This window comes from Guillardia theta, assembly GCF_000315625.1.
Source record: "Guillardia theta CCMP2712 unplaced genomic scaffold GUITHscaffold_42, whole genome shotgun sequence".
Lineage (NCBI taxonomy): Eukaryota > Cryptophyceae > Pyrenomonadales > Geminigeraceae > Guillardia > Guillardia theta.
This window is the reverse complement of record NW_005434632.1, coordinates 415,543-434,762: the sequence shown is the minus strand read 5'-3', so window position 1 is coordinate 434,762 and position 19,220 is coordinate 415,543. Positions and strand designations below refer to the sequence as shown.

The window sequence follows — 19,220 nt, the reverse complement described above, 5'->3', positions numbered from 1 at the left end:
TTAGTGTTGTGATTTCTATCCATCACAGTATTCTAAGTTTTGCAGCAAAAAATGAAATACGAATATCTACTTGCTTCAATTCTTCTGTTCTTTGTGCGAGTCATGCGCTGAGTAGAAAATGATGGATTCATTCGAACGTTTGAGTTTCATTGCCGATGAATTTTTTCACAACACCACATAGTTGTATGACAACTATATGTAGTTTGAAACCTCAGTAGTATGACACCTTCGAACCATATCTAAAACTCAGATGGAAGAGCCCAGTCCTCTCGATGCATTGTGTGAGCGATGTCCCCTTTCCTGTCTGTAAATTCAAGAATCTTACTTGTTACACTACGAATGACTGTGATTCTTTCCATTCATCACTTTGTAACTGATTCAAATGTTTTCGTGTGATATGTAGGAAGACATCAGAATGGTTGCGCACGTTCATCTTGTATTTTCATGCTCAATCTCGTCAGTAGCCTACACTTGTTGATCCACTTGGTTGATCGGCACATTTTTCAGGGTGGGGTCACGCAAGTACCGGGTAAATATATACCAAAAACCTTGTAATTAAAGGGGTAGGTTTTTCACTTCAGTAGGTAGGGGTGTTGAAGTCAGTACGGTAGGTGGGGTGAAATTATGGCGACCATGGTCTACCTGGACTACAACGCTACGACCCCGTTGGACGAGAAGGTGCAGCAGGCGATGAAGCCGTACATAGAGGTGAGAGTGAGTGAGAGAGAGAGAGGAAGACATCAGAGATTGTTAGATATGGTCACCTGTCGCTCAGTGGGAAGAAGCTGAGGAGGGGAGAAGAAGGGAGAGGTGAGGAGTGAGGGAGAGGGGTTGGGGGCCAGGAAGGAGAGAGAACGAGGAAGTGCATAGTCAAGACAACATCGTTCTCATGCCTTTCTTTTACATGGAACAGGGGAGGTTCGGAAATCCCAGCTCATCGCACTGGTACGGAGTGAAGGAGAAGGAAGCTGTGGCCAAGGTCGTGAGCTCCCTGCCCTCCCTTCCTCTGCAGCTGCACTCATACTCGAGCAGGCGAGAGAGGAGGTCGCTGATCTCATCGGGTGCTCGAGTGAGGAGGTGTTCTTTACCTCAGGGGGAACGGAGTCGATCAACTGGGCGCTCAAAGGAACAGCCGAGAGGTTGAGGAAGACCAAGAGACACATCGTGACGAGCGCAGCCGAGCATGTCGCCGTGCTGGAGTGCTGCAAGTATCTCGAGGAGGTTCACGGCATGGAGATCACGCACGTGGGGGTCAACGAGTACGGAGAGGTTGACCCCGAGCAAGTGCGAGCTGCCATAAGGGAAGACACGGCCCTTGTTACGAGTATCCTTTCCTGTGTTGCTGGCGCCACTTAAATCCACCCCTTGCAGTCATGCTGGCGAACAATGAGACAGGAACCATCAACGACATCCGGAGCATTGCCCAGATCGCAAGGAGCAAAGGTGCCGGACTACTGGTGGGCGCCCCGGTCTTCCTGATTTTACTCGCAGGCGTCCTGGTACACACCGATGCCTCGCAAGCGATTGGCAAGGTTGAGCTTGCCGCTTTCAGGCAGGGCAATGAAAGTTATCTCTAGATCCCTGTTGACGTGAATGACCTCGGAGTCGACTTCTTGACCGTCGCTGGTGAACATGCAAAGCATGTTGTAGCGAACACGTTAACGGACTCCGGAACTTGGCCAGGTCACAAGCTCTATGCTCCTGCTGGGGTCGGAGCGTTGTACATCCGTCATGGAACCGAACTTCCCAAGTGAGAGCTCTCGTTCCCTTTCCTTACACAAGAATGACGCGATGCAGCTTCATGCATGGTGCAGGGCACGAGCGAGGACGAAGGGCCGGCACAGAAAACACCATGTATGAATGCTCTCTGTCTTGTTCCTTCTACTTGTCCCTTGTTGTTGTTCTCATCGATCTCCTGCTGAATCTTGACATTCATCACTATCAATTCTTTCCACTTCCCCAACTGTTCTTCGCAGGCACCTCGTGGCGTTGGGAGCGGCATGCAAGGTCTGCAAGGACAACCTTCTGAAAGACTCCGAACATCTCCGCAAGATGAGAGATCTGCTGCATGATTTACTGGCAAAGGCATGATGCTATTTTCAACCGCTCCATGATGCCGCTGGTCCGCTGACTCAGTGAGTGATCACCAGGCTATTCCGGGTATAGAGCTCAACGGGTATTGATCCGCAGGTTCGATGTGCTTCGTGAGTGCTTGTGCAGGCATCCTGAGCGTCGTCTCCCAAATACCCTCAACGTGCTCAACCTCCCCTTCTCGTGTGTTCGATCTCATGGTGACTTCTGCAGATTTCGTTTCCAATTTCGTCCCCAACCAACGACCAGGTATAACTCGCTAGATTTTCCTGACTGCGATTGTTCCCTTAAGGCGATCTTCAGATCATTGCTCAGACAGCCGATCGCCTAGCCTTCTCTGCAGGCAGTGCTTGTCACGCAGGGCAGACGGGGCATGTAAGAACGAGATCGGTTCAATCCCGGCTTCTGAGCACATTGGATCATCAGGTCAGCCATGTCCTCAAGGCTATGAACATCAGCAAGGACAAAGCTTTCAGGTGCTGCCATCTCCGCATCCGGAACCATCACTGACCTTGCTGCCTCCCTCGCAGAGCTGTGCGACTTAGTGTTGGGAGGCCGACTACGGATCAAGACATTGCGCTTGCAGGTGCCTCCACCCCTCCTTCCCCTTCACCCCCTGATTCTCCCATGTATGACCCCGTCCGTTTGTTCTACACCCCTACCCCCCTTTCTCCCATCAAAACATTGCGCCCCCCGCCTTCTTAATTTTGCATCAGCATCCCTGCTGGCGGGCGCTGGACGCTCATCCCACCGATAAAACCTCTTTTCATACTTTCTCTCCGTTCCTAAAACTTTTTATTTTGCATACATGATGGGTTGCATGAAATTATGTGATTAATTTTGAAATATTAGAACTAAACTTGAAATTTAATTCACAACCCCCCTGATACGATGCGTTTTTTATATCACCAATCCTATAACAATTTTTATCCAAAAAGTATTCCCGAATCTGGACCATCGCTTCTTCCCACCCCCACCTCCCATTTGACTGTATTTCATCCTAATATTTCCCTGTTGAATAACCATCGATTCTACCCCTACCCCTCCAAATGAATCCTCCCCCTGAAAGAGTGCGTTTGAGATTTTGGTCGTACAATCAAGCAGGGTAGCTGAGGAGAAGGAAACGGTGGTAGGGAGCAGGGAGCAGGACTGAGACAGAGAAGGATAGAATAGGAGAGAAGAGCTCAAGGAGGAGTTGTTAGTGAGGGGATCAAGTGGAGGGGAGGGGAGGGGACATAGAAGAAGCTAGGGGGACGGGAGGGGAGCAAAGGGAAGGAGGGGAGTGGGCAATGTTGAATGTTTGGGAGGGCAAGATATTCAGCAAGGAGACAAGAAACCAAGGAAACCCTCAGACTCTGAGGTAGAAGCAGGAGTCAGGCTAAGAAGAATGGGGGAAGGGTTAGGAGGGGGGGGGGAGGGGAGGGGGGGGTTCGCGAGGGGGAAGAAAATTGCTTCGCGCTGTTCTGTAATTTGAGGACCTTTGACGTACAAAACAAACTGATGTACCGTGTGACTTCATGCTCGCTGATTAGTTTATTGTGTTCAGATTTCAAGGCACAGTACAACAGGAAATGAAGAATTCAAGGATCTCCAGATCAAGCACAGAGGGCTAACGTGGAATACAGAGTTTGGTGAACATGGGAGACAACGGGATGTTTGTACCAGTTCAGCTTGTCGATCACAATGCATATGATCAGAGATCGGAGATTGGGATGCCAGAAAATTTGATGTGTGTTCCATCACACGTTTCATGCATGGGCACTGGCGTTGTGCCCGCAGATCAGATCAGTTCTACTCCTCCTCCTCCTCCCCTATTGCCCAGCACCCAAAGAATAGGAATGGCTCCTACTCTGCTACCTCCACCGCCCAGCGTCTACTCTCAAATGCTTGCAGAGTCATTTCACAAGCTGCAGGAGGAGGCCATTCGAGAGTCAGCCATGAAGGCGAACTCAAGGCCACAACAACAGCAGCTACCACCTCAGCCTCACGTCCACTACGTGATGCCAAGGAAGAAGCAAGGAGGGCAGATGCCTTCCAGCAAGGAGATTGTGGCTCTCAGTTATGCTAAGATCTGCAGCTTGTTCCATCTCCGTCAGATTGAAGCTGCCAGGGAGCTTGTAAGTGATAATCTCCTCCTCCCATCTCTTTCCCTTCCACCCTGTGCCTACGTTCTTACATTTCCCTTTCCTCCTTCTCCTCTTCTTCGCCCTTTATTTTCCTTCCGCTTCTTGCATGTTGCTCCTCCCCCCCCCCACTTCCCTCTTTTCCTTCCTTCCTTCCTTTCCACAACCTCTGCGTTGGTGTGGGCTGTTTCTGATGTCGATTGGCAGGGAATATCTCTCTCGGCGTTGAAGACAGCGTGCAGGGCCCTGGGAATCTTCAAGTGGCCGAACAATCGGAACTCAGACGCTGCGAATGAAAGCAAGGCGAAGCAGGACAAGAACGAGAAGACAAGAGAAAATAAGAAGCCAAGGACGCGGCAAGACAGGGGAGGGTCCGGCCCTCCCAGCCCTCCCAGCCCTCCCAGCTTGCTGGAGGCTATCGAGATCCCCGAGGTATGGGAGGCGTCGAGCTCGTCTTCGCTGCCATCAGCGGCTGAGCCCGCCTCGATGGAGCAACCCGTGGAGGAGCAGGAGGACTTGTTGAGACTGGAAGACTTGAAGTCGTTGGAGAGCGAAGTAGGAGCAAGGAGGTTCAGCCTGAGGGACAACGGGAGCAGCACGTGCTTGGAGCAGGACGGCAGCCCATCGCAGTCGTTCGACCTAGCTAGTTGTTCAGGCAGCGGAGACTTGGACAAGCGGTCGCGGGAGGGCAGCATGCCGATATTGAACTCTTTCTCGGGGGAAGAGGAGATAGAAAATCTCTCGGGAGATACAAAGTGGATGGACTGGTTTGTGAATCATCCCTTGTACAGGAGCCCTTGAATGGTAGGAAATACGACATGAAAGAAATAGACGACGAAGGAGACGGAGAAGAAAGATATTTTTCAGTGGCAGAATGACTCTCATCGACAAGGGGGGAATCTGTAGAGTTACCTATATTTGTTTGACGAGAGATCGACATGTAAATAAAGTTTCCTAGATTTTATCTTGATCCATTTTAATTAATTCTCCTCTGATGATACTCGATACAGAACGGGAGCGGTCAGCTTGTATTGGCTTCAAGTCCGTCTTCAAACCACAGTTGGCTCTCAGTACTGAAATTCAGGTCAACCGATCAAAACGCAAGTGAAAGTTTCACCATTTCTCTGTCGTTGAAGCGAATTCCCCTCCTCCTCGCTCCGAGGATTCCTCCCTGCCCCACAGTCGGCATGGCGTATCCTCCTCCCTTCCCCTCCCTCACCTCGTTCACAACGCCATGAAAGACAATGTTTGTCCCTGTTGTACTGTCATTCCAGCGATCATGACAAACAAAGTCGCTCACCAACGTTGTCCTCCATGTCTCGCATGGTGAGGCGTCGTTGAGCTGGATGGAAGACAACGTCATGGACAGACACATCTATCACTATCAACAGCAAGTACAGCTCGACAGGTCATTTCTCATCGCTCATCACATCATTCCATTCCGACATGGACCGGAACCTGGTTGGCTTTCTGCCTTGCTGCCTACACGTGTTCCCCTCGCATCCTGAGGCCTCCTGCTAGAAAGTAAGGAAGAAAGTCTCAGCAGCGACTCCTCTTCCACCTGGACTTCTGCGCCACTCGCGATCCCTCCTGCTTCACTTGTTGTGCACGACGGTGGGTGACCCACATAGAGCTGGGGACCTGACGTTCCAACGTCAACAGCTCCTGCTCCTCCCCCTCCCTGTTCCTCACCCCTCCTCCCAACCCGCTCGCCACGTTGATCGTCTGGGGAGCATCCATGCTCTGCAAGCTCGTCACTCCTCTCACAGTCGAGGGTCGCACAGACCTGTGGTCTCTTGTCCGTGGCGTCCAACGACTTCTGAGCCGTCCGATGCCTCCGATGCGCCTCAGTGACGCGATGGCTCCTGTAGCCTGCGGAGATAAGCTTTCAGCAACCAGACTGGCTGGAAGCGGATAAGTATAGTAGAGGAGGAGGAGGGGGGGGCCGGGGGGGGGAGGGGCCTTTGGATGCAATTGATTGAAAGGAAGCATTACCCTTTGAAGGACCAGCTGCTGCAGTAGAAGCCTCTCCTCCTCGACGAGCGTTGAAGTCATGGAACGTGGCATCGGTTCCGATCATCCTGCGGTCGTTCGACTGCTCCCTGGCCGAGGGCGCAGTCGGTTGGCCCACCGCCCCCCTTGCGTTGAAGTCATGGAAAGTGACGTCGGTGCCAGCAACGAGCTCCCCGGCGTCGATGTCGACGATGTGCTTCCCTGGGACGAAGGAAGGAGGAGAGGTGACGTGCTGTGTGCTGGATGGCTGTGGCTGAGCTTGAGGCGCCCTGTCGTTAGCATCTCCCCTAACAGCAAGACCCCTTCGATGCCGGGAAACGAGCGCATTCTTCTGCTGCAGGACTTTTGCGGCTTCAACAGCATCGGAGAACCTGCATGCAAGGTCACCAAAGACCTAGACCATCCCTGAAAGATCCAAGAGGAGGGTTGAACCCTCCACCATCCTCACTCTTATCTACATGTTCTCCACTTGCTCCATTCCTCACCTTGACGCGAGAGCCGTCCGCTTCTGCGCGTCCCCCTTGGATGAGAGCACGCTCGGCATCATGCTCCGGCTCATATTCACCATCTTCGCCATCATCACCGCCGCGATCACAAGCACCATCACCGTCAGCCCTGACGCCATGGCTCTACTGCCCCTTCGCACCATTGCGACTCGAGCAGGTTATGAGCATTTGGTGTGTGGGGGGATGAGGCTACAACACTTCTCAGGAGTCTCATCAGACAGGAGCCCTGCTGAGTCACCGTCAGGGCCGGCGCACGGCGGCCGGGACTCCGAATAGGCCCGGAGCCCGAACCGTACAGTGACACTGCCAGGGCACTGAGTGCTCAGCGCGGCTGTCACGGGGTGACCAGAGTCTGGCCCGCCGTAGGCTGATAGCCTAGTAAAACTAAACATGACTGGCTTTCAAAGTTTACACTGATTAACAATGACCGATACTATGACAAGTGGATCCGTACTGAGACCGAGAGGTGAACTAACTGAGAGGCTTCTGCCATCGCTGCGAGGCCTCCCATCCTGTGTCGACGTTGCACTGGCCGAGAGAGCACTCGTTCAGGACCGCAGGGTCCAGCACGCTTCTCTGCTCGCATTCGTTCACCCCCACCTCACACTCCTTGAAGACTGGAGTGGGGGTCGGCACCTCGAGGAAGGAGCTGTAAAGGTCCTGCAGGCCGCGCGGGGGGAGCTGCTCCTGGAGCTGCGGCACGATGTCCTCCTCTGTGAAGGGCGTGTTCCTGTGCCCGGGCTGGTAGTCGTAGGGTGTGTAGGCCTGCATGCACAAGGAAGTGAGGAAGATGAAGAGGAGGAGGAGGAGGAGGAGGATGGCAGTTTTTCAAAGCGGAAGGCAGATCGCCGTAGGAAGAGCATGCAGGTGGTTAACGAGAGCAGGACGAGCAGGGGCAGGAGGAAGAAAAGCAGGAGCAGCCGGGAGATCAGCGGCAAGCAGGTTCATCTCACCCCACGGAGGGGGTCAGGCTGTGAAGCGATCAGGTCGTCCTCGTTGCGGTTCAGTGAGTCTCCGAAGGGCCCGGCCAAGTCCAAGTTGCCGAAGTGACCGGGCCACGTGCTTCCATCCTCCAGCAGCCACCCCGACTGCTCGCACACTAGGATCTCTCCCTCCAACGTCTGTGGGGAGCGGCTGACCGTGCGGCCCTTGCGACAGCCACCATGGTTCCATCGCACGCTCCTGTTGCAGCATGGCTGGTGGCGAGCCAGGGAGGCGAGTGAGGAGGAGGAAGCAAGGTACAGCACCGATCACCTGCACGATGGTTGAAGAGGAGAGGAGGAGGGGACTTGGCCCGGAGGAAAGGTCGAAGTCTGAGAGGAGATCCCATGCTTCAAGCTGCGATCAGTGTCAGTTGCTGCATCGACGACGATGCTTCGCCTGTCGCTTCCTCACCCTCGGAGTGTCGGGAGGTGCCCGGGCCACGACGAACCATCGGGCAACTTGTCCTCCGGTCTCGTTCCTCACCGTCTCTGTCCTGATCGTCTTCACCGGCTCAACCGCCAGCCCTCCTCCTATGATTCCATCCGCACCATCCTCAAAGTTCGCCACCACTTGGCCGTCCCTAACGCAGGCCGTTCCCACTAGGTGTGAGACGTCGACGCCATGCTCGTACACTCGAGCCCCGCACCACAGCACAGCTTCCTCCTGCTCTTCCATGTCAAAACCCCTCCCCGATGAGAGCCTCCTCCTCCTCCCTTCTTCCTCCCTCTCTTTTTCCTTAAACCACCCCTCCAATATACCATGTTTTAACCCTTCCCATCCTGATTTAACAACAACATCAGGTTCACGAGCCTCATCTCAACTTCTTCCCCCCCCTTCCTTCCCACCTCCCTCCCCTCCTCCTGCTCTTCACAGTGGTCCTCACTTCAACTCTCGACTTAAGGTTGACCTCCACTTCCGCCACGCTCGTCGCGTAGCCAGCAGCAGGATCAGGCGGCGGGCTGAGCATGAACGTCCCGTTCCCTTCTCCTGAGTCCGGGATGCCAACAATGATCAGAGCGTGGCCGCTGCCTTGCTTGTCCTGTACGAAGGGCTCGAGGTCCGGCCCTCCGATCCTCTTCAGCGCCTGTGCCGACGTCAGAGAAGACGAGGAGGCTCGGCCCTGGGCTCTGCAGGAGAAGCAGCGGCAAGACGGGAGTCAGACCTGCAACAATGCGGGGTTGGTGTGGTTCTCCCATGCGAAGAAAGAGGAGACGATGGCGAGATGGCGAGCGTCGAAGAGGCTCAAGTCCCTTGCCATCCTGTTCGCCTCCCCCTCCCCAAAGTAGTAGGAGGAGACCTGTGGGTTTCGGGTGAGAACGCCGTCCGTGCTGCTGTTGAGTGAGCCGCAGGTTCCATCCTCGGCGATCCCAGTTGCAACGTTGATGGTTCCATCATTGCCCCCGAAGAGATAAAATCTCTGCCAGCTGCCATCAGGACTGCATCTCCGCTCCGCCCCCCTTCTCTCCTCTCCTCCTCTCCCCTCCCCTCTCCTCTCCTTTCCTCTCCTCTCCTCTTTCATTTTCATGCCTCCGCTTTCCTCCTCGCCCCTCCTCTCCTCTCCTTTGCTGTCATCCTCTGCTCTTCTCTCCTTCGCTCCTCTCCTTTCCTCATCTGCACTGTCCTTCCTTTCTCTCCACTCCTCTCCTTCCAACAACTCCCACTCCCTCTCTTCCTCCAACGCTACCTCGGAAGAGTACTGGCTGGCTGGATACTCGAACTTCATCACTTCGTAGCTGTAGTCCCACACGACCGTCAAGTCTGTTCGATTGAGCACTAGAAGGTGCAGGCCACTCTCCCTGTTATTGGCAAGCATCTAGAGGATAAATCAGTCTACTCTCCTCCTTCCTCCCTTCATGGCCCGCTCTTTTTTCCAGTCCCTTCCTCCTGTGCCCCCCCCCCCTCCGATCCCATCCTCCCCCACTCCACTTCCCATGTTTTCCGCAAACACGTTCTACTTCCTTCCACCCTCTTCCAACCTCCTCTCCCAAATCAAACCTCTCCCTCCCTCCTCACTCCTCCCTCCTCCCTCCTCCCTCCTCCCTCCTCCCTCCTCCCTCCTACCTTGTCCCCGAGGCGGATCACTCGATTCAACCTCGATTGGTTGCCTCCTGTCCCCAGCACGTACAGACGAATCTCGTCACATTCTTCTCCTCCCCACCTTGGCATCTCGAGCTTCAGGCAGGGCAGGCAAGGCAGGCAAGGCAGGCAGACCCGAAGAAACAAGAGCAGGTAGCGGTGCCGTTCTCAAGGAAACAGTCCCCATGGCCGGAGCAGACGGAAGACTGAGTTGTACCCGGGCATTTCTGCGAGCAATCGCTGGACGAGGTGTCAGAAAACGGGCAGAAATGTGGAAGGAAAGGAGGGGAGGAAAGGAGAAGGAGAAGAAGGAACTAGAGAATGAAGCAAGGAGAGGAGGAGAGCAGGAGAGCAGGGCAGAGGAGGAGGGGAGGAGATATACCTGCCGAGATATCCGAACTCACATGAGCAAGGAGCGACAGCAGTTTGGAACAAAACCATCTGAAGGAAGAAGGGCAAGTGAGATAATGAATTCTCTACCAAACACTTTTAGCCAAGTCAATTCAGCTGACCTCCTGCCCCCAAACCATCTACATTCGGTGTCGAACACAGCAGAGCCGACTAGACAGGTCCCATGGCCCGAGCACACAACAGTAGAAGTTGCGTTCGCAGTATGGTTCCCTTTCACACATTGAGCTAGAGCAACTTCAACTGCAGCTCCACACGTACCTGATGAAGCGTTGGACGTCCCTGAAAGCAAGACCAATCAGCATGTGGGAGCAAAGAGCAGAACTTAACAGATACCATTCCAGCTGTCGAGGAGCAGCAGCCCTTTACACTGAACCTCGCAGTTGACGCCTGTGTAAGGCAGGCGGCAGAGGCACTCGAGGTTCTCGTCGAGGGACCCGCGACCGTTGCAGATCTTGTTCCCATTAGAACTAGAGAAGACAGCATCGGACAAGGCCTGAGACTAAACTTCACATGGCGGTTGATATAGCAGACTGGCCGCTCGGCTTCACCTTGGGGTAGACCTGGCCGGCGAAGATGGCCGCTGTATTGAGTAGGAAGTTGTCGTCGTGGAGGGAGAGGAGGTTGAATCTGTTCTGCACTTGATACGAGTCACGCCATCTGTTCGGGTCTGCATTCTTGGAGTAGATCGCTGCTCCTGCTCTGCTGGCGAAATTGAAGAACATGGCGTCCCCCCTTGACCACAGCGACCCTCCCTGCCGTCCTCCCTCATTCCAACTTCACTCCCCTCAGCACCCTTACCTGCTCCAGCACGGCGACGCCTCCATACCTCTCAGCCGAGTTGTTCTGAAACGTGCAGTTGGCCGTGTCAATGATCGCCATGTTTCCAGCATAGATAACTGCTCCATCCAGCGCTGAGTTGTGAACAAACGCGGAGTCTACCACGGCCGGCGAGGACCTCCCTCCTGCATAGATCGCTCCCCCGTACGTTCCAGTGTTCGAGTAGAAGTCGCAGGATTCAAACTGAGGGGAGGAAACATCGTCGACGTAAATGCCTCCTCCCTTCTCCGCCAAGTTGCCGGAAAACTCGCAGTGGCTGCAAAGGACCGTCGACCGCATCTTGAACGACATGGCTCCTCCGTTCCTCGCTGAGTTGTTCAGAAAGCGAACTCCACGGAAAGTCATCTTGGACTCGAAGCCTATGCTCGCCGCTCCTCCGCTGAGCTTCGAGGAGCAAGAGGATAAGACCGAGTCAACCACGGTGATATTGTTCCTTCCTGTAGAGAACAAGCACCCCCCTTCGATCGCAGAAGCAGTAGCAAAGTTCTCGTCCTGTCCCCTGATGTCAAGATCCCTCAGAATCACTTCGTCTCCCTCTAGGAAGATGAATCTTGCTCCCACGATCCTCACAGCGCTGTTGATCGCGGCTTGCTCGTCCCCCGACCCGGAAAAATTATACTTGCATCCCATCAAACCACAGCTCCACCTGCTCCCGGCTGAGATCGAGCCCGAGCAGGAGCGAGGAGGGTTGGAGGGATCGCGCACACCAAGATCATAGCTCAGCACAGCATGGTATGCAGGGTCAGCCATGGCCGGGTCTGCGTGAGACGGAGGGAACCATTGGACAGTCGTCTCCTGGCCCACCTCCATGAAGTCGTTGTACTGCCGTTGGGACCATGTCTGCGGGAAGGAGCTGATGTTGCAGCGTGAGAGGGTGGGAACGAGTGGATCTGCTGTCATGACAGGCCAGCAGCTGCCATATCTTGTGACAGGAGGGGAGTCACCGCGTACAGTCAGCTTCCTGCCCCTGAACCTGATCTCCTTGTCGCTCACATGATGGCCATCCAGCAGCACGATGACGTCTAGATCCCAGGATGCGTCGATCGCTCCTTGGATGGTCTTGTAGGGAAGGTGGAGGGTGCCATCCCCCTTTACGTCGTCGCCGGTGATCGAGACATAGAGGTTGATGGCCAGAGCCGTCGCCGATTGCAACACAACCGCTATCAGCAGCCGTGCCTGAGCAGCACGCATGCCCTATATTGACTTGCCTTGCAAGTTCTTCGTACGGTTGAGATGGATGCTCGTCTGACAATCTTCCAAGGATTCCGCTGACAGATCAAGAAATGAACCCACTTCCTCCCTCATCCTCCCCATCGCACAATGTTGTCGATTCCCTTCCCCTCTCACCATCTCTTCATCTTCCCTCGATCTTCATCGTCTCACTCCATGCTTTCAACTCAGCGAATCGCTTTTGCTTCCCGTCCTCTGGCCTCAGTCATTCTCCTCTCCTCCTCCTCCTCTTACCCTCCTAGGGCAACGGCTCCAGGCCATTTTTCCTTATCTCGCCTAGCTGGTTGACCAGGCCTTGCACATCATTATTCCTGCAATTATAGACCGTTACAACCTCGTTATTTATTTGATGCGAGTGTGCCAGGTCAGCTGGCAGACCACATCGTCAGATCTGAAACATTCTAGCGGCCCCCGCCACACCCCCCACCCCTCTATTCAAGTATCAAAGTACCCGTACACCACAACTACTATGAATTCTTCCAAACAAAAACACCCCACCCCACAACAGGTGGTTTGCATGACCCCTACCCTAGATTCATTCTCAAAAATGGACGGAAATGCGGGGAAGGTATACCCACCCACCCCTGACTCGGTACCTCTACCTCATCCGTCACTATACCTTGAAGGGGTCCATCTGAGGCATAGTCGACTTAAGACCCGAAAACTAATCTCTGCGGGGGTATCCAATGTTTGCAAATTGAAATAGTTTTTAAGTAAGAAATAATATCTTCATCAAGTTTCAAATTTTGACATTCAATATTTGATGGATCCAAATCACTAGCTTTATGGAGAGTTGCGGCGGAAATTCTCTGTTCTTGTAGGTGTGCACCATGGCAGAATGGTGGGTAGGACAGTGCAGATGAGCGGCTGACGGAGAGAGCGAAGAAGGCAACTGCAGTTTTGTGATATCAACATCTTTCTTTGATCGCCTCGGTGTTGGTTCTACACTACCCCTTCTCTTTGGACTTTCCTGCAGGCCATCCCACCTTCTGCCATCTCGCTCGCCGCCTGAGATTGTTGTGCGTTTTTCTTTCAGCACAGCTGGAAAAACAGGCTGTGAAGATGCTTTCGTTCTTGGGGAATGCGAAATATTTGTTCAACATGTTGTTTCTGCTCTTGGTGCTGGTCGAAGTGCAAGGTTTCGCCCCTGCCAGCGCGTGGAGTGGGCCGCTTGCAATCGGTGCAACCCAGCGCAAGCATATCACCTCAATCCAGAGCAACAGATGGTTGAGGCAAGCTAACACAAAGGGGAGTGGATTGACATCCTTGAAAGCGCTCGGAGGAGATGCTGCATCAAGGCTGAAGCAGACAATCAGGGATTATGGGTTCGCGGCGGTGCTTATCCACACAACGGTTTGGGTGACGTGTTTGGTGATGGGGTATGCGCTTTTGTCGAATGTTGATATCAAGACTGTCTTGTCCTTTCTTCCAGAGAGCATCAAGGTTTGATCCTGCGTGTGCTTCTTCTGCCATGATGCTGAACGATGCTTCAAGGATGACATAGATGAGTCAAGCGCCGCAGGTCTTGTACGGTTTCAGCTTTCCATCGCTGCGCTGGAGATCATTGGTCCAGCTCGTCTTGGATTCACTTTAGCTGTGACTCCAACGGTGTCAGGGGTGATGAGGAAGGTATGCGTCTTGCTCTCCTTGCTGTGCAGACATCGCATGATTCTCTTCCCCGATATTACTTGCATCAGTCCTGCTGCTACCTGTCAATTTTGCTGATTGCTGATGTGGACTTGCACAGTATCAAACAACACGAGATCTGGAGGCTTTGGTTGTTCGCTCAACGAGGAAGACAGCGAGGAGCTTGAAGGTAGTCCAATTTGTAACAACAGGAAATTTCACTGATTGGCGTTTGTACAATCAGTCTGTTCCACAGATGATTCAGTCGAACCTCCTTGGAAGGGTGAGTAAATCAGCCAGCAGGGTGTCAAGTCAGTAATCTTGAGCTCAACAGGAAGCGGTTGGGGGTATCAGCGCAATACAGAAAGTGGTAAGTGATGGCCTCGTCAGATACCTGTAACTCATATTTCATTCTCCTTTCTGTGTTTCTTGTCGATTCCCACCGCTTATTTGTCTGAACAACAGGTTGGAACCCTTCAGACAGCGGATAAGCAAGTACTGCCGCTAATCATCAAAGCAGTCACTAGAAAGATCTAACATTCTTCCGCAGAAGGACACTCCTGCTTTAGGAGAGGAAGAAAAGATGCATGTATGAAGGCGATCTCAACGCGGAAAGACGACATCGAGTCCGCACATGTTCCCATGTTTTTCCTGTATCATTTACAGGCGCAAATTTGAAGATCAGTTTTTGAATGAACTAGCGCCAAGTCCCAAATGCAATGTGAAGCATGGAGAATTTTGGATGGAGAGTTTCCTACATTCATTACATCCCCCATAATCTCCTCCCCAAGAGTTGGAATAATTTCTCGTTGTGCGGCGCATAGAAAGCCTTGAGCTGCTCCAGCACTTCTTGGTCAGCGCTGGAGGAAGACGATTGTGTAACGTTCCACTTCTTCTGCACGGTCTGCTCCAGGACAGAACGAGATTTCCTGATGTCCTCCTCACTCATCCCGATGTGCGACAGCATCTCCGACAGCTTTCCCACGGGGTCCTGGGAGAACTCTTCCAGGGTACAAACATAGAATCTCTCCTTTGGGAATATGTGCATCCATCGACGTAGCTGCTCGTGGTACACGCCCTTGCCGACATGATCGTTGAAGAGGTTGGGATCGTGGAGAGGAGGACAGTCGGGAAGGGTCTTGTCGATGTAGATCTCCTTCAACTTCTGAACCATCTCCTCCCTGCCCAGCGCCGGTTCGGCGTCCTCGAGGCAGACGACCTCTGCATCATGGTCCAGGCCACACTCAGAGACGATCTTGTGGCGCATGTTGGTGTGATATTGGATCCCGGCACTTATGGCTTCTGCGAGAGTCCTCGACTCCCTCTCCGTCTTCACCTTGAAGTAATAGCTCGACACCGCTCGCGCCACTGGCTCCCGCAGCATCACGAGAAACCTGATGTTGTGTTCGGAGCCGAAGAGGCGCTCAAGGTTGTAAGGAGTCATCGGATGGTAGATGTAGTGAGGAGTGTAGTGTGCCAGCATGCTGGCGCTCGCCCCTTGCCCTTCCTGTAGCCTCGATGAATATGCTATGCACTGTGCCCTCATTAGTTCAACCGGGGAGAACTCCACCTTCTGGTCGAAGATGTGAGTTTCCAGAGGATCGAAGTTCCCCTCGTCCGAGACGTCTTGGATCTCCTCTTGAGTTTCTATCATCCCCACCCGGCTAGCGAGGGAGACCTCGGGGACGGCAAGGAGGTATCGGATGACTGAGCTGGTGCCACATTTGCTGGATCCTAGCAACATGAAATCTGGGCGGAACTTTCTGTTTACGAGCTTGAGGAGCTCGTCCGACTCTTCTACAATCCTCTCCTTCCATCCCTTCACCGACTCTTTGCTGTCAGAGAAGAGCCAGTGCGGCATGTACGTCCTCAAACTTTGCACCGAAAATAGCCTCAACAACAGGTCCTCGGATTTCTCCTTCATCCCATCCGTTCCATCTCCATCCGCCTGCACTTCTCTCTTCAGGATGGCCAAGTTCTGCTTGTCTGCCTCGTCCCGCTCATGAACTTCCCGCCATCGCAGCTCCTCCATCCTTCTGAGCAGCGCTAGCCTCGATGCCATTGTCCCGATTCCTCCTTCTCCACCCCTACCCCTAAATCTCCCTAATCACTGATGCCTTCAAAGCACGTTGGGTCCTCTACCCCCAATCAATTGGATACCCCACGATCCCCAGTGAAAACGACCCCCATGGTTTCCAGTCAAAGACACATCAACTCATTACAGAGCGTCTGCATGCTACCGTAGCTCAAGAGAGGGCTCGAGGCTTGATGGCGGTATTGATTAGGAGGAGCAGGAGAAGGAGAAGGAGAAGGAGAAGGAGAAGGAGAAGGAGAAGGAGAAGGAGAAGGAGAAGGAGAAGGAGAAGGAGAAGGAGAAGGAGAAGGAGAAGGAGAAGGAGAAGGAGAAGGGAAGGAGAAGGAGAAGGAGAAGGAGAAGGAGAAGAAGGGAGAAGGAGCAGAAGGAGCAGAAGGAGCAGAAGGACTGATAGTGGTGCGATGAAGGGGAAGCTCCGTGTCAGCTGACAGCTTGTTCGGGTTTCTTTTTGAGCTTCTGAGCACTCACGCCGATGTTCTTGCAGCCGCTTTCCAGGAGGATTGTATTGTATTGACATGTTGGAACCTGGCTCCCGTCGAAGATTGAACAATCGCAGCAGCAGGTGAGAGAGCATTTTTTTCCATTGCCAGCATGTCGTTGTTTGCTGCACTGAACGAAGTCCTTGTAACTTGTGACCTCTTCCAGAGAATATCAGGCCGTCGGAAGATCGGACGAAGAAGATTATGAGAATGATAACATGAAATTGATCCACCGCGCGTCCCGTTGCGGTGAAGTCACCATAACAAAGAAGTTTTTCAATCGTGGCTTGACGATGGGCAGCTTTTACCATCATCGCGATCGGAATTTTGGCACTTATGTTTGTTGCCTTCTGTGTGATGAAGGGGGACAATGAGCTCGAGACGGTATACAAACAGTTTCCGAGATGGAAGGGATTGTAAAGTGTTGGATCAGGTGAAAGTTCCACTGCGACATGTTCATGGGCATGTGATGAGGTAAAGAGGATGTTTTTTTCAGTGTGCAATCACGCTGACTTGTCCTGTTCACGATCTTTCTAACCTCAAGGCATCTTGGATATGCTACAGGTAATGATTGGAAGTGATAGTGAGCCCTAAACTTTATTTGACACTTTTCAAAGTTACAGTCCCCACCAACAGCACTGCCAAGGCTGTGAACGCGACTTAAGTCTAGCAAGTCTTGACAAGTATGTAGAGTACAGGCCATCGCTTAGCTGTCGTTGAACTGATCGTCTTTCAGCAAGAATTGTATATAACTGCGGCGTGAAGTCAATGAAATCGTTGTTAGTTCGATAGCAAAGAAAGGAAGATAATGTTTGACCTCTCCCAGTCGAGTTCGAAATTTCCCCCGAGCGAAGGCGGCAACCTGGAGCTGCTCTCCTATCATTGCGGAACATGAGATCACCGGACATACCTGTCGATGTCAGCGTGCAGTTGCTGGAAAGTCTTGTCAACCAGGACGACACGCTCTCGGATCTTGGAACTGAGGATCGATTTAGCCTATCAATTCGTCATGTTGCTGATGATGACGTGGAAGATTGACCATGGCTACGATTGTGGACAAGATGATTCCCATGTTGACGAGATAGATCTATTGAGAACACTGTCAGTGTTGCTAAGGCTTTTCGTTCCAAGGGAGTCGTGTGTAGTTTCTCAACAAAGCGTGCAAAAGGAACGAACAGACGAGAGCAAGCTGACAAGACAGGGCAGAACGAGGAGAGGTGCCCTCAGTCATGAGCACCTTCTTCAGTTTGCATGGGAACGCATCCTTCCACATTAGAATCCCGCGCTTGACATCGGCTATGCCGAACCTGATGACTCAGCGGCGTCAAGAGGCGAAATTAAAGCCAAAGGGTCAAGTCACACTTGGTTGTGATGGAGAGGTCGACCCCTTGCAAGTCTAGGACGCAGACGATTCTGAGAGAGACGGATAAGAGAATCGAGAGGGAAGCGCTGCTCGCTACCCATTCTTGACGATGTTTTCCTTCTCGATCGCCTTCTGCATCAGGAAGGACCTGCAAGGAGAGCATGAGAGAAGAGCATGAGAGAAGAGCATGAGAGAAGAGCATGAGAGAAGTGGTTGAGATGTGAGTGAAGCGGCAGTGAAGGAATTTACCCCATCTTCTGCAGACCCTCGACTGAGCATGCATGACCCCTGGAGCAGGGAAACTCAGCAAGAAGAAACGAAAAGAGCGATGAAGAAGAGGAAGGAAGAAGGAGAACGAGGTGTAGAGGAGACAGGAGCATACCTGAACAGAAACCTTGCATTGTAAACAAGAATTCCTCTTCCGCTCGCATCTGTCCCCGGCAACAACCAATGCACACCTCCTCACTTGTCATTCTCCCCTCAAGGGACCCAGGCGCAGGAGCACCTGACCGCAGCTCCTCCTCCTACATCGCATCCGTCATCCTCACATCGTCCGCAGGTCACTAGCATGCCGAAACTCACCACCTCCGACGCCTTAAGAACCATCGGCCATGCGTTTGAGTGACGGAAACTTGAGTTGAGGACGGGGTGAGAAGAGGAGCAGGAGCAGAGCGTGTGTGCCGTACCTCCAGAAGTTGGTCATGACCCTGATGGTGTCCTGCTTGCTGTAGTTCCACACTCGCAGAGCTGTCCTCACGAGCCAACGGGGAAGCTCGACCTTATCATCTGCCCCATCCTTCCTCCTCTCCCTGACCCTCTCTTCGATCTCCAACAGCACGGCATCGACAAGCTCCTCTTCCTCCTCGCTGTCTATCAGCGACTTACATCTCTCGATCTCCTTCAGGTCGTCGAAGGACCCGATTGCTTCCATCATCCTTCTAGCCTGCTCCTCGACCCCTGCCATTGTTTGATGTCGGCTCTGCTTCCCTAATATTCCCTTCCCCCCCTCGGGCGCCTTGCCCTGTTCCGACCTGTCTTGTCCTCTCTTACTCTGCTATCGTCTGCTCTGCTATCGTCTGCTCTGCTATCGTCTGCTCTGCTCTGCTCTGCTCTGCTCTGCTCTGCTCTGCTCTGCTCTGCCCTCCTCTCCCCTCCCTCTACTTTCTTGCTGCCCCACTTCCGGTCTTATCTATATAAAAACCCAGTTGTAGTGCAGAGCCCGAGGTAAAAGAGACGATATGGAGCAGTGTGGGTGAGGAGGAGAGGAGAGGAGGAGAGAGGAGAGAGGAGAGGAGGAGAGAGGAGGAGAGAGGAGGAGAGAGGAGGAGAGAGGAGAGAGGAAGGGGTGGGGAGGAGGAGGAGGTGGGGAGGGCGAGGAGGTGGGGA

General features: G+C 53.1%; 6 protein-coding genes across 6 annotated transcripts; 2 read left to right on the top strand and 4 right to left on the bottom strand.

Annotated features, from left to right (window-relative positions):
- Window positions 1-633: 633 nt before the first annotated feature.
- On the top strand, window positions 634-2,601 carry GUITHDRAFT_109959 (hypothetical protein; the record flags this gene model as incomplete). The annotated part of the gene is made up of 12 exons (XM_005831098.1): window positions 634-708; window positions 914-979; window positions 1,033-1,324; window positions 1,372-1,443; window positions 1,492-1,532; window positions 1,578-1,750; window positions 1,798-1,854; window positions 1,977-2,007; window positions 2,151-2,176; window positions 2,221-2,291; window positions 2,384-2,466; window positions 2,518-2,601. 12 exons carry the CDS (start codon window positions 634-636, stop codon window positions 2,599-2,601), a joined length of 1,071 nt encoding a protein of 356 aa, XP_005831155.1.
- Window positions 2,602-3,728: 1,127 nt separating this feature from the next.
- On the top strand, window positions 3,729-5,015 carry GUITHDRAFT_109958 (hypothetical protein; the record flags this gene model as incomplete). The annotated part of the gene is made up of 2 exons (XM_005831097.1): window positions 3,729-4,208; window positions 4,422-5,015. 2 exons carry the CDS (start codon window positions 3,729-3,731, stop codon window positions 5,013-5,015), a joined length of 1,074 nt encoding a protein of 357 aa, XP_005831154.1.
- A 266-nt stretch (window positions 5,016-5,281) lies between these two features.
- Window positions 5,282-6,852, bottom strand: GUITHDRAFT_109957 (hypothetical protein; the record flags this gene model as incomplete). The annotated part of the gene is made up of 9 exons (XM_005831096.1): window positions 5,282-5,287; window positions 5,332-5,468; window positions 5,515-5,556; window positions 5,673-5,728; window positions 5,776-5,855; window positions 5,907-5,957; window positions 6,001-6,086; window positions 6,210-6,598; window positions 6,713-6,852. 9 exons carry the CDS (start codon window positions 6,850-6,852, stop codon window positions 5,282-5,284), a joined length of 987 nt encoding a protein of 328 aa, XP_005831153.1.
- Window positions 6,853-7,204: 352 nt separating this feature from the next.
- Window positions 7,205-12,232, bottom strand: GUITHDRAFT_109956 (hypothetical protein; the record flags this gene model as incomplete). The annotated part of the gene is made up of 14 exons (XM_005831095.1): window positions 7,205-7,498; window positions 7,687-7,929; window positions 7,988-8,071; window positions 8,129-8,380; window positions 8,601-8,801; window positions 8,880-9,134; window positions 9,402-9,530; window positions 9,779-9,875; window positions 9,929-10,033; window positions 10,306-10,414; window positions 10,463-10,483; window positions 10,538-10,697; window positions 10,753-10,956; window positions 11,003-12,232. The coding sequence occupies 14 exons, from the start codon at window positions 12,230-12,232 to the stop codon at window positions 7,205-7,207; spliced, it is 3,384 nt and encodes a 1,127-aa protein (XP_005831152.1).
- A 2,057-nt stretch (window positions 12,233-14,289) lies between these two features.
- GUITHDRAFT_87548 (hypothetical protein) lies at window positions 14,290-15,758 on the bottom strand (the record flags this gene model as incomplete). Its single annotated transcript, XM_005831094.1, has 3 exons — window positions 14,290-15,050; window positions 15,150-15,431; window positions 15,522-15,758. 3 exons carry the CDS (start codon window positions 15,756-15,758, stop codon window positions 14,661-14,663), a joined length of 909 nt encoding a protein of 302 aa, XP_005831151.1. The 3' UTR covers window positions 14,290-14,660.
- A 1,292-nt stretch (window positions 15,759-17,050) lies between these two features.
- Window positions 17,051-18,088, bottom strand: GUITHDRAFT_153080 (hypothetical protein; the record flags this gene model as incomplete). Its single annotated transcript, XM_005831093.1, has 8 exons — window positions 17,051-17,223; window positions 17,289-17,339; window positions 17,382-17,467; window positions 17,511-17,558; window positions 17,709-17,778; window positions 17,834-17,884; window positions 17,932-17,982; window positions 18,084-18,088. 8 exons carry the CDS (start codon window positions 18,086-18,088, stop codon window positions 17,178-17,180), a joined length of 408 nt encoding a protein of 135 aa, XP_005831150.1. The 3' UTR covers window positions 17,051-17,177.
- Between the last annotated feature and the right edge of the window lie 1,132 nt (window positions 18,089-19,220).